The sequence below is a fragment of the Alligator mississippiensis genome, chromosome 7 (assembly GCF_030867095.1).
Source record: "Alligator mississippiensis isolate rAllMis1 chromosome 7, rAllMis1, whole genome shotgun sequence".
Lineage (NCBI taxonomy): Eukaryota > Metazoa > Chordata > Crocodylia > Alligatoridae > Alligator > Alligator mississippiensis.
In genome coordinates, this window is record NC_081830.1 from 22,200,519 (window position 1) to 22,214,712 (window position 14,194).

General features: G+C 46.9%; 1 protein-coding gene across 3 annotated transcripts in view; it reads right to left on the reverse strand.

Annotated features, from left to right (window-relative positions):
- LOXL2 (lysyl oxidase like 2) overlaps window positions 1–14,194 on the reverse strand; it is a 106,800-nt gene that overhangs the window by 5,159 nt on the left and 87,447 nt on the right. For all 3 annotated transcript variants that reach the window (XM_019482459.2, XM_006263901.4, XM_059730726.1), the window contains 3 exons: window positions 8,694–8,859; window positions 7,924–8,167; window positions 1,568–1,683 (listed from right to left, as the gene is read on the reverse strand). In XM_019482459.2, the coding sequence (XP_019338004.1) occupies window positions 1,568–1,683; window positions 7,924–8,167; window positions 8,694–8,859 (526 nt within the window). The remainder of the gene's footprint in view (window positions 1–1,567; window positions 1,684–7,923; window positions 8,168–8,693; window positions 8,860–14,194) is intronic.

A 14,194-nucleotide genomic window follows, 5' to 3' on the forward strand; every position in this document is an offset into this window, starting at 1 on the left:
AGTCAGAGTACTGCGTCCAGTTCTGGGCGCCACACTTCAGGAGGGATGTGGACAACTTGGAGCGGGTCCAGAGGAGGGCCACCCGCACGATCAGGAGGCAGCAGGGCAGGCCCTTCGAGGAGAGGCTGAGGGACCTGAACCTGTTCAGCCTCCACAAGAGCAGGCTGAGGGGGGATCTAGTGGCCTGTTACAAACTAGTCAGGGGGGACCAGCAGGCATTGGGGGAGTCCCTGTTCCCCTGAGCACTACCAGAAGTGACTAGAAATAACGGTCACAAGCTGGCAGAGGGTAGATTCAGACTAGACATCAGGAGGCGCTACTTCACTGTCAGGGCGGCTAGGACCTGGAACCAACTTCCAAGAGAAGTGGTGCTCGCTCCTACCGGGGGTCTTTAAGAGGAGGTTAGATGAACACCTTGCTGGGGTTGTTTGACCCCAGTACTTTTTCCTGCCATGGCAGAGGGTTGGACTTGATGATCTGCTCAGGTCCCTTCTGACCCTACCAACTATGAAACTATGAAGGGAACTGTACAATGTGGGCTCTATGTTTTCTCCCTGTAGAGATTATGGACTCAGCACACTTAACTTAAGATAGCACCTTTTGTTCTGAAGCTATGCAGCCATTTTGGGGTTGGAACTCAGCCACTTCCAGCTATCATGAGGAGGCAAGACTTATCCCTTTGAAACTAGAGACTATTGGAAGGCAGACAGAGAGAACCTCCTCTCCTGGATCAAGGCTAACTTTGCAAAGATTGTCATTGGGGAGACTTAGGTCTCCTCCACTGAGCTGAAGTCAGCACAGGCCTTTTCTGGGCCACGAAGTCTGTGTGTATATGTTTTGGTGGTTGGGAACAAATGCACATAATGCACATAACCTTGTCTCCTGCCAAACATCTAAAGCTGTGTTTTGGAAACACTGCATTCACAGGAGTCAGAAATATAAGGCCAGGTAATTCAGAAGTGCTCAGCTCCTAATGCAACAATGGCCAGATTTTCAAAACCATTAATCAGCCAATAAAATGAGCTCTTGTGGGACTCCTGTCCCTGTGCCACATCACTAAGGACCTTTTGTAAGAACAGGGATACTGTTAATGTTATGCTGCTGAGACCAAGCATCCTTGGATCCCAACCACTCTGCTCTGTTTAGCTTTAAGAGCAACTGCAGTTCTTGGGGGATCACTTGGCAGACTTTGGAGAGCCCCTAGAGCAGTGATTCTCAGCTCAGGTGCCAGGGCACCCTGGGATGCCTTGAAATCCTTTCAATGGTACTACAGGGTGCCATGCAATGTTTGCACTGTTAGGTGTGCAAACATGATTCCCATGATAAACGTAAAGATTTCAACGAAGAATCCAGAGTGTTAAAAACATTCTTCCCTTTTGTGATCTTTCCGAGTTCTTTGCAACAGATGAAGTGCTCTTTTATTTTCCTATAGTCCAAAAACAAGTGAAAACTAACAGCTGGAATTTTCCTAGGGGTGCCTCAAATCTAAGAAGTTTGAGAACCACTGCCATATACTAGCAATAATACTAGCAATTAACTCAGCACAAGGTGTCTATACTGACAATACCTGCTTCGCATTCACTGTCTTCCAAACAGAAACTGGCTTTGTGTCCTTCAGCTATCTTGGTCCCATTGAGGTTCAGCAGATCATAGTGTGTGAAGACTTCCATACTGTGATAATGCCTGTAAGAGAGAAGGAAACAACAGTCTTGAAATATGGCTCAGTTATCCTGCAAGAGCAGGACAAGAACACCTTCTACCCCAATGACGCTGGGACCTTGGCACCTGGGGTTCTGGGCATTCCTCCTGTCCCCAGCAGAGTTGTTGCATTTTGCATGAAGTAGTCATTGGGTAAAATACATAGAGTAAAATGCGCAGTCACTCTGGTCCTTAGAAAATGGATTTGAAAGAGAGAGATGCATAGAAGTGTCAAAGGGACTGGTTGTGCCATGGCTACTGCAGAAATCCTGTGCAGCCTAGTGCTCTTGACCAGAAAAACCGGTGCACCAGAGCCCATTTCCTAACCAGCACCGAGGGGAGCAGAGACCTCCCCATGCAGCACTGCCAGTTGTTCAAGAGTGGTGTAAGTAGAACCCAGCGGCCCATACCCTCCAGCCAGATGAATCCCTCAGCAACAGAAGGGACAAGTACACGCTTCTAATTCAAGCTTCAAACCCAGCCAGCTGGAGCCAGGAGCCCATCCTGTTAGCTGGAGCTTGCAAGAGCCCAGTGTGCAGAGCTCTTAGCTCCCCGCCGAGAGGAAGTTTTACAAGTGCTTACAAGCACTTTACCATGTATAGTTTAAGCTGCTGCAGCAAGACTTTAGCTCTTTGGAGACCAGGTCACCTGTTTTGGCTTAAAGCTAGATCCAGAGGCTGAAAGTTAGCTATCTTTCAATGCCCAATTTGGGCACAGGCTAGTTCCCTGCCCCAAGTAACTCTGAATCAGAACCACATTTCCTAGCAGCAAGGGGAAAAGAGAACTCCATAGCCATTGGCATACAAATCATAATTTCTGGTGACCGTGCCATTGCTCCCTAGGCCAAGAAACATCAATTATCTCCTGCTTCCACTGGCTCTCTAGCAACAATCTCTGAATAGAGCAGAATGTACCCAGCTACCAAACCAGCTTGTGGGATTTTTCTATATAAAGAAAAAATAATGTATTATGAACCCACTGACAGGAAATTAACAACAGATGAGGTAAATTTATCTCTCAGCATGTTTTCCCCTGCCCTAAACAACCCAACAGCTGGGTTCACATACACAACAGTTTCATAATGTTAACAGGGTACTGACAGAGTCAGCCTGACTCTATCTGCCCTTCTAGCAAAAGAGCTCCAGCTCTGTGCAACACAGCTGAGTTGGGATCATTCCCCTTTGCAATGTGGGCTGTGCATGTGCACATCTGATACCAGGGTTGCACAACTGATGCCAAGCAAAGACCATGGCACAAGTTGGGGAACGTTGCTCCCAGGAAGAACTCTCTGCATCCAGTCAGTGATTCAACAAAAGTGCCTTGGTAAAGTTAAGCCCAGGCTGACATCCAGCTAAAGTCAGTGGGGTAGATTTAAGTGGTTTGCTAAATAAAGATGGACTTAAGCACATGCTTTAAAGTTAAACAAGTGCTTTACTCAGTCAGGGCCCAGATTCTGACTCATGTTATCCTGATGTAACAGAGACCAGAATATGTCCTTTTGCCCACCAAACTAGTGATAAAGCCAATTTCTGCAATATTGTCTTGGGAGCCAGGACAGCTACAGCCTCAGATACCGTGGTTATGGACATTCAGACAGAACAAACCCTGCATCTTCCAATCAGATCCCAGCAAGTGGATCCATACAAACCTCGTCTTTTCCTGCCCAAGTGCAGGGGGGCTGGATCTGATGATCTGTAAGGTCTCTCCCAGCCCCTAACAGCTATGAAATTATAAAACTATGATTTCTGCAACCCTGTACCTGGGTATACATGTCAGCCACTACAGGCTGGATTGCAAGACTGGGGAAACTGAGCAGACAGAGGTAATTCAAGAAGTACACTGCTGATGAGTTCTAAGAGTAAAATTCCCTTTCTCTTCCAGCTGCAAAAATCATCATGGCTTAACAATGAATGGCACAATTTTCTGACAGACAGTGTAGGTTGAAGCACCCATCCATGCATGTTTTATTTAACCACAATTTGCTCACAGAAGTAACAAAACACCTTTTTTTTTTTACTATGGGGAAACAACATTTTTCTTTACTCTTGGTTCCCTCCCTTCTTTCCCCTTCCACTACCCCCAGAAAGTCGCCATAGCTAAACTGCTGGCAGAAGTTCTCAAGTTCCCCTTCACTTTGCCATTAAGTGCCTTTTTCCCATTTTTGTCCTGCTTCTGTGTCATAAGCCTGTTGGACAGAAGCTCACAGAGACAGTAAAAAAAGGAGTCATTCTCTGGTGGCTGAGCTATTGACTTTGAAGTAGTCTACTTTGGCTGCCTCTGATTTAAAAAAAAAAAAAAATTAAACCTTAAGTCTGACTCAGTTCCTAAAATATGTCTGCATCATTCAACTAGGTGTTTATATTACAGTGTTTACAGACTGGAAAAACTGAACAGGAATTGAGTTCATAATCCTCTATATAAACAGAATCTGGTTTAAAACACACAGACTGCCAGTAGCCTCTTCCTGATCTTCTCCTTGCCTCACCTTGCTTCACTTAACACGTCTCCCTAACGTTGCAGAGCCTTGCTCCTTTCAAGCAGGCTAAGACATGACTTGCATTCCATTGTGCTGTGATATTATGCTGCTTCTGTGAATAACTCTGATCCCTCTACAGCAGAAGTGGGCAAAATCTGTCCCATGGGCCAAATCCAGCCCTCAGAGGGATTTTGTCTGGCCTGCAGTGAGCCCTTCAGTCCTGCTTGGCCCAGCTGCTGACTTTTTTCTGGCTGCCTCCGCCACCAGGCCCAGCCCCATGGAGAGGGGCTGGCACCCTTGCACGAGCACCTGCATGAGCAGAGCCCAAGCCCCAGGATGAGAGCGCAGGCCCAGCCCTGATCCGCCCCACTTCGGGGGATTGGGGTCCCTGAAGTGCCCGCTTCGGACCTGGCTGCCCTGGCCATGATGAGCAGCGGTGGCAGCCGGGCAGGAGCTGCTGGGTGCTGGGAAAAAGTGGGACCTGGTGGCAGGCATGGCTCTGTCCCTCTCACTGCTGCCAGGCCCTTCTTGCTGTGGCCACCCAGAGCTCTCCTCCCTGCCACCACTGGCACCAACACTGGCTCCAGGCTGAGCTGGGCCCCTGCACCCAGAAAGGCAGGAGTGGGGAGGAACCGCAGTGCAGGCTCTGGGTGGCAAGAAAGGCCCAGCAGTAGCAAGGGGGTGGGAACTGCACCTGCCACCAAGTCCTGATTATTCCCAGTGCCCAGTAGCAGCTTCTGCCCAGCTACAGATGCTACTCATTGTGGCCAGGGTGGGTGGGTCAGGAGTGGGTACTGTAGGGATCCTGACTCACAGGACTGGAACTATGCACTCAGCCTGGGGCTGGGCAGAAGCTGCTGCTGGACACCAGGAAAAAGTGGGACCTGGTTGTGGGCGCAGCTGCCCCCATTCACCACTGCTAGGGCCTTCTCACTGTGGCCACCCAGAGACTGTGCCATAGCAGTTACCCTGTGGCTCCTCCCCACCACCCTGCTGGGCATGGGGTGGCCTGGAGGCAACGCTGGTGGCTTTGGCCTCAGCTGGACTGCCTCTGCTGAAGCTGCTACCCACCTGCACCCACATCAGCCCCCTGCCCACCCGTGGCCCCATCTCACATAGTGAAGTTTGGTGAGCAGTTGCATGCTGGGGGGGGAAGGCAGAGGTACTGACCTGGCCCACAACAGCTCCCCGAAACTCCCTATGTGGCCCACGGGCCCAAATAATTGCCCACCCTTGCTCTAGTGTAGCACATTGTTGAAAAACCTGTCTGCTGAAGAACAAGCAGCCAGAGAACAATCTCATTAGAAGGTGCTGTAGGGTCAAACCCTCCTGCATTGTTCTGCGGATCCTCAATAAATCCCTGCTAATTACAGATGTCTTCTGTCTGCCAAGTTAGGACAAATATGATTTGGGAGTTTTCTTCTCTCAAAAGCAGCCCCTCCAAGCCTTTCCAGTCCTAGCTGGTTTTCCTTTTCCATTTACCATGCATCATCTCCTGTTCATTTGCATCCTGTGGTGTCAGTATTGCCCACTCTGATCCAGTGGCAGGCAATAGTATGTGAAGCTGTTCCTTTGCCAGTCTGCACTGTGCTGAAGGCCTGGGCTTTTATGAAACAAACCAGAGCCTGGTGTGGTTGGAGTAATTAAATGGGAGGCACCTTTAGAGTCTCGGAGGAAGGAGATACAGGAAGAATGGAATCTTGCTGGTCAGAGATGGAGGAGATCTATGGAAGCAGAGTTTGACACCTGCCTCCTAACTTCAGATCAGCAGAGGACTCCAGTTTTGAAGGTAATGGTGCCATTAACGTTTCCAACATGCTTTGGTTGGACCGTCAGCTAATGACAGACTGTGCCAAGTGATCCCATTTTGTGGATTCCTTGTTGCATGCTTAAGACATCTCTTTCTAGCAATGGCCATTTAAGTCACCCTTGATCCTGCCAGAGTGTCTGACAGAGTTGTTTACCTTTATTTTCAACTGAGAAATAACTGCAAAATCTCAGATATCTCCGGGTTATATGTGTGTTCATGCTAATTTGATAACTGGAACCACAGGCACCTCTTGTAACTAATCCTAATCCATACTATGGATGCAATTTTGCGGGTGTTCAGAACCACTGTGTATGAGATCTCTGGCTCCCATTGACATCAGTGGGTTCTGGTAGTACTCAGCATCCTCAAACAGCCAGACTACAGATGCTTCTTCCTCTCCCCTCCTACTTCCTTTCCACAGAGACACTTAATGGCCAGAACATGCGACAGATCCACTCATTTGTACCAACTGAAGGCTTAGCGCAAATTTTTTTTTAACAGCACGGATGATGTGTGTCCCTCTTAAAATTTCAACTCAGCTCCTTTCACTATAACTGGCAATGCAATGGAAAAAAACACCTGACCTTACTGTATTTCATTAGGGCTGATTTTGTACTGAGTAGCTTTGTGTGTATAGCTAAATTACAGAAAGTAGTGTAGATATGTATATCTGTATGCTGTACAAACAGTATCCTAACTACATACATAATATGTATATGCAGATAATATTTCTCTCAGTATATTCAAGCATGTAAACACCCCGACTCTTGCTGTGCATCTGGATCTCGGTCATATACAGATTCATTTTGCGCAATATTCATCTCTACAATGTTAGCATTATAGCTGTATAACCACACAGGGACTTTTCACCCAATATTCTTCCCAAAAAGCAGCCTACTATTACCCCCCTGGTTTCTGACCAAACTCTGATATTCTGAACACTATATATATATATTTTTTTTTTAAACTGCCTTTGGAAACACGTTTCCTTTTTCTAAACAGAGAAGGGCCAAAATAGCCCACAACCAGCTGAGCCCAGAAAGGCTCTGTGTGCAAAAGCATACTGGAAAGTAGGTTTCCATGGAGGATATTTGCTGACGGGATCGAAAGACAGCTTTCAGACGATTCCAAGTAATGATCCAAGAAGACAGGAGCTTGCAGAGCAAAGAGTGAGAGGCTCTTTGTGAAATTATTTTATAAACTGCCTTCTGAGGCAGTTGTCTTTTATAAGGAATGTAGAGGTGCCTTTCCTTACCTGCGTAGGGCTGCTGAATAGCCCACTGAAAAGGGCTGCGAGGATCATAGCATTCAACTGTTGTTAAATATCCTCTTTGCATTATCTACTCACATCTGATCTGCATTTCAAATCAGTCATTTCAACCTACAGCACACTGTTTGCGTTCTGATGCTCTGTGAATGTTGTAGAGGGTGGTATGACAAACCCTTTTGTATTGTCCAGGAGGAATCCAGAGACTTTACCTGGAAGCACCTCTGGGTCTGCAACATCTGGTGTTCTTCAGTTTTGCAACTTCTTGACAAAGTGAATCACAATAGGATTCTAACACTGCCTGGCAACATCAGTGGTTTTCTATTGGAATAAACCTGCTACGTGTGTATGTGTGTACACACTGCTCCAGGCCTGTATTTTTCAAGTGGGCTGTTCCCAGCTCTGTCCCAGGACATTCTGAGTGGCTGGGGTATGCAACATAAATGACACCCACTCAGAGAGGCTTTTGAGTACCAGTTGTGCCAGATGGCTTTGATATGTGGGTACATGTCCATGCAGAACAGACCCAAAACCCATAGCATTTGCTGCACTGCCAGCAGGGACAGCAGAGCAGGTTATGCTCTTTGTGCCTGCTGCAATACCTTCACAGAACCCAAGGAGCTGAAGAGTGTTAGCACAAGAGGCAAAAAGGGGAGCAACCCATGTACTCACCTGTGACAGTCATGCCAGATCCAGGCGTGGCGGCCATTCTTTGGGCGGAAGTCAGACTGCCCATTGTTGTGGATCTGGGAGGAGAACCGCAGGAGCCTCCGGTAGCCTGAGGTAATGGATGTGTTGGCAGCAGAGGAAGCCAGGCAGTTCTCCTCCAGCGCACACTGCAGCATGAACATCGGCCGGTCCTCCAGGTAAGAGGTTTGCTCCACCAGCTCGGCGTTGAGCACCAGGTCAGGGGCAGCTGAGGGCAGGGAGAGGAAAACGTGACACCAACTTCTTAAGAGATGTCTACACCAAAGTGATGACCTGCCATGCACTCGTCACATCTCAGCTGCAGACACTGGCTTTGCACCCTAGCCAGAACAGGTATTAGCCACAAGTCACAGTGCACCAGCTTAACCCTCTGTAGGAAGTCATGCACAAGCCAGCCAGCTCAGGCAAAGGAAGCTAAGGGAAGTAAACCAGTTTTGAAGAAGAGAAGCAGGGCACACTGAGGGTCATGGGAAAAAGGAGGAGGTGATCAAGGAAAGAGCTGCAGCAGATGGAGAGTTTGAGGAAAGGACAGGGGAGAATCCCAAATATAGAGCCCTCCAAGCAGTTATATACCCTGTTCTCCACCCCCTGCATCATGGACATTTTAGTGCTGCATTTCTCATGCAGTCCCTGCCCCCCGCCCCTTCCTCTCCTGCATGCCATAACATGGATGGCTCCAGTATTGGCCTTGGTTGTCTATGCATCTCGAATAAGAGAAAATAAAAGGAACTCACTTTCTGAGCAGGAAACTCCTGCAGCAAAGCGGCCACCACCCCTGGGACATGAAACTCTGGCGCCATCATGCCGACAGTGACCCAGGGACATCTCCGTGCCTGAACACCTCACGCCACTCATAATGACATCATCAGCACTGATGTCTCCATGCCAGTACCAAGTTTCCTAGGGAAAGGGACAGAAACAGGTTATTGGATACACTTCTCAGCCTTTTGAAGACTCAGATCAAGTGGCTCAGATCTATCAAGGGGCACATGCCATCAGCAGGACAGATCTGGATGGTGTTAAAGCCTGCATCCTGCATTTCTGAATTCCAGATGCAGAAAGTATATGAGAAAGACAGCAATAAAGGAGACAGCATCAAGTTTTAGGTTAAAAGGATGTGCATTTGCATTTGGAACAGGCAACAAAGCCCTTTTCCACTGCAGGGAGAAGTGGTGCTCCCCACACAGAAGCCTACTTAGCGAAGCAGCACAACTCTGAAAGAGGCTAGCAACTCTGAAAGAGCTCTCATAAGTCTCCAGGTCAGTCTCCTCTGTTTTGGAGCATATAGGATCATAGAAAATGAGGGCTGGAAGGGACCTCAGGAGATCATCTAGTCCAACCCCTGCTCAAAGCAGGACCATACCCACCTATATTATCCCGCACAAGGCTTTATCTACTTAAGCCTTAAAAACCTCTAAGAATAGAGATTCCACCACCTCTCTGGGTGACCTGTTCCAATGTTTTATTGCCCTCCTAGGGAGGATGATTTTCCTAATACCAACTTAAACCTCCCTTGCTGCAACTTGAGACCATTGTTCCTTGTTCTGTCATATGTCACCACTGAGAACAGTCCAGCTCCATCCTCTTTGGAACCAGCCTTCAGGTAGTTGAAGGCTGCTATTAAATCCCCTCAATCTTCTCTTCTCCAGCCCAGCTCCCTCAGCCTCTCCTCACAAGTCATGTCCCCTAGCCCCCAAACTATTTTTGCTGCTCTCCGCTGGACTCTCTCCAATTTGTCTGCATTATTTTTGTAATGGGAGGTCAAAAACTGGACACAGGACTCCAGATATGGCCTCACCAGTGCTGAACAGAGGGGAATAATCACTTCCCTCAATCTGCTGGCAATGCTCCTACTAATATCTATTTGCTTATTTCACAAAGCCAAGTTTTCTTTAGAAGGCATCTCTAACATGCTCTGTTCTAGAGAAGACGGAGGGTTTTGATCTTAATTCCACATTTTCAAAAACAGCTGGTGATTTTTGGTGTCCAACTGCAAACCCTTTAAAGGGGCCTAATTTTCATATAGTGCTGAGCACCTTCCTGAAAATCAATCTCTGTTAAGAGATCTCAACATGGGCACCGAAAGCACCAGTCCCTTCAGAAAATCTTTGTCCTACGCTTTATGGACACAGCATGTCCTTGGAGCCATGTCTGTAACCCAATGATTCTTGCTCCATGCAAAGATCTGGCTTCTGTGCCAGTCCTGGTCATGAACCACGTGTATTTTTAGATTTCCTAGAGCAGGGGTGGACAATTATTTTGGGCAGAGGGCCACTTACTGAGTTTTGGCAAGCCATCAAGGGTTTTGTAAATTAATTTTCTAAATTTTTTAGGGGCCCCACGGGCCGGATAGAAAGGCCTGGCGGGCCACATCTGGCCCCCGGGCCACATTTTGCCCACCCCTGTCTAGAGCAAGGCTAAGATTTGCCCGAGGTGATTTCATTAAAGTATGAAAAGTTAACATGCCCTGGTTCTAAATTCACCAGCTCACCAGGCTTTGGCAGCCAGCTTGGAAACACAGGAGCAGCTCAGTAAATGGTGAGCTACGCAGTTCATCAGCTTTTCCATACACAACATTTATCAGGAGCTGCTACTAATGAGCTGATTGTGAATTCCTTAGCACTTAATGGCACCATGCCCCCCTGAGCATCTGAGCAGCCACTGTTATATTCTACTATGCTATACTATGTGCTATGCACTGGCAGCAGACAACAAAGACATACAATAGCTACTCTAGGTGGACTGAAAGCAACACTTGTGCCCAGTTACCAGAGGGCAAACTTAAAGAAACACAATGATTTTCTTTTCCTAAAAAAAATAAGGAACTAGGGGGGAAAAAAGCTAACTTAACAATATCCAGACATCCAGATACCACAGTTTAATCTGTCGGTTTATTAACACAAGAATGCCTGTATCAGGTTTGCCGCAGCTTTGCAGAAATTGAGATCTTCATTAATAAGACATCAGTGAGATGCTTTGACTAGTCTGCAACCCACTGTTTTATGCTGCTGAGATTTTGTACTGTACTAAGTCAAAGGAATGCTACAGCAATCTCTGTGCAGTTTACATAGTTGCCAACATAAAGCATAGTCAGACGCTTATACCCCCAGGTCCCATCCCACTCCATCACACTTTAATCACTGCACTTCATACTAGGCAAATTGTAGCAATCTGTGTGCATGACCTGAAACTGTTGCCAGAAGGTACTTTATCAGATGGAGCCTCCTGCTTGCAGTGAAAGTACTGAAGCCCCTGAGCTATCTCAGACATCTCAAATAATACTTAGTTAGCACTTCACATCTTCAAGGCACCATACAGACTACTTAACCTATACAACATCCCTGTTGTTTGTGCCATACAGGTAGTGACAGTGAGGAAAAGAATGATAAATAACTTTTCAAGGGCCACACAATAAATCAGTAGCAGAAGAAAGAATATAATTCAGGGGATCTGACTACACACAAGATCACAGTGTCCTCCCCAACCCCGCTACATATGAGAGAAGACCCTTAGGGCTAGGGACAGACATTATACATAAACCAGTTTCAGTGATCAGAAACTGGTTTAAACCTGTAACAGAACAGATGTTCAGTGCACATAAACCACTTTGAAAATGACTGAAACTGGTTTGAGATAAGTCTGATACTACATTCAACCAGGTTTAACTGATTTGGTTCAAACCGGTTTATGCAATGTCTGTCCCAGACCCCTTGCTGGTTTAAGATAAACCAGACTCCCCCAGCATGCTTTCTGGGCTGGGCGGGGCTCTCTCCTCCACAGCAGGGCTGGCCCCTCCCCTCTGCTCCCTGGCTGGAGCTTTGGCAGAGACTGCAGGCATTTGCCTGCTTCTCCCTGCTAAGTAGGCATTATTCCCCCTGCCCGTCTGCTTTACACAGACACCTCTCAGCTTTAGCTAGCAGACCACATGCTGACTACAGTCCTTGCTATGGGAGATGACAGAGGCAGGCAGGCTTTTTAGACCAACCTGCAAAGATTGAATCAATTCAGGCTCAGGCTTTTTGAATGTCTGTCCCTAGCCCAGCAGTCTTGCCTCCCAATCTCTCTTGGTAAACATGAAAGCTGAAGTTCATCTCTGCTCCAATTTGGTTTGCAACTCTGCCTTGCTGTCATCCAACTCAAATTCCCATCTCCACCCAGCTCTCCCTGTCCAGTTTATGAATTCATCCTCAGTCTGTTTCCAGTCAGATAAGCTGCCACAATGGGTTAGATGGCAAGCAACTAATCCCATCTCCTTTGCGACATCTGTGCAGCATGGAGTACAACAGGAAACTCCAAAGTGAGATCAAAACACTGGTGCATGACTAATGGCCTGCACCAGGCCAGCAAACTACAAAGAGCATTCAGGAGCCAAACCCATCCCCACAGCAACGCCCTCTCCAAATATCGTTTAGAGGCCAAATCCTGAAGTCTCCGATGCCTCAGGGGCTTTGCATGGTTCAAAGGCATAGCTTGCAAGATCCTTGTCAGAAAGGTCATGCACTCTCTGGACTTTGTGAAATGCTGACTGCTGAAACCAAGGAGGGACTTCTCTTACTGACGGTGAAGCAGAAGCCTGGGATCCAGATTCTTCATCTGAGAGTTTCAAAGCCATGGAAATGCATGAATGATGTGTTAAAATTCCTGTCCTACTCTGAAAGCTCTCAGAATATGCACTTCTGCCACTGCAGAACATAACCTTTCTGTGCTTCAGTTTCCCTCTCTATATAGGGACAGAAATTCTCTCCCTCCCTGACAGGAGTGCCAGGAGGCTCAACTGTTTAAGGGGACAAATGATCTAACAATTAAGGCACTCATCTGGGATTCAAGGGTCAATTCCTAGCTCTGCCACGATCTCACTGCTACACCTGGGGCAAGTCATATAGCTTCCCTGTGCCATAGCACTTATCTCATTTCTCTTTTCATATTTCAATAGGTCTTTTCTACTTGAATTGCAAGCTATGAAGGGCAGAACTGTCTCTTACTATGTGTTCATACCATGCCTAGCCCTAATCTTGCTACTTATTTCTATTTGAGAAATTCCTGGAGATGTTTGGATTAAGAGAATTTCATCTCCTTGGTGAGAAATCACCTTATTCTGCTCTCCTCTGAGGAAGCATCAAAGCTGAGAGTCCCTTTCAGAAGAGGAGGACATCCTGTACCAATATTCCTGTTGCAACACCTTTGTTAGCAATCCCTTTTTTGCACACATATGTGCACAAAGGGCTGTTCCTCTTCCACACATGTTGCTTTATGTTCTTGTATAAGATATAGCCTGGAACCATATAAGGACTTTTTATGTTCTCAATACCAGCAGCCCCTGCAGAAGGAAAATGCCTTCTTTCAAGCCAGGCTATCAGTGCTCTGTCAACTGGGAAGAATGCCATTAGATGCACACAGCTGCCCTGGGTTTTCACACTCCGACTTGGCAGCCACACAAGAAAATAAATGGAAAACCAGTGAAGTGGTTAGTGTAAGTAGATTGCTGCACTAGCTGTGAATGCAAAGTCTTGTATGCGGAGACTGCAGCAAAAACTAGAACCCACACCCTCCCCAACCTGGAGAATTAGGCCCCTCTGAATGGTGCTGGTGACATGAAGATGGGTGACCACCACTACCCTCAGGGCGGGTTTGGTCTCCCACTTAGAGGACAGACATTCAGTCTCTGTAGGTCTTCCAGGGACCCGTACACAACACTACTGCCCCTGCAACTGCTGAACACTTAAGTTGTTTGCAATATGCCCCATCAATATGGCTTAATATTTAAATCTTCTCCCTCAGTATCCCAAACCCAGTAATTTATTACAAAGGAAGCAATAATTTATCTACAAAAAAGAAGCATTTCCTGGACCCAAATGTGGAAGAGGAAACCACCAGCTTTGTTTATAGTCTCTTTTCACTATCTGATGAACTTCCCTAGTTGCCTTCAGGATGCTTGGCTCACCTGATAAACCTTACCCTTTACCACCCTGATGCCCCCAAATCATTTAAGTTCCATATACTGCTCTTCACACTATGTCCAAAGCTACTCTGCAGTGTTTCAGCATGCTTTTAAAGGGCTAATGCATTCATATGAGGAGGTGCCTATTTTTTTTTAATGGCAATAAAAAATGTTCATCTAGGCAGTCTGTGCATTGGTTTAACCGTTGCGAGGGTCCCTTGGGATTAAAGTCACGACAAACACTGCACCAAAAGTTCAGCAAAAACCAGCAGAAAGGTGTTAGAAATTGGTGCCCTG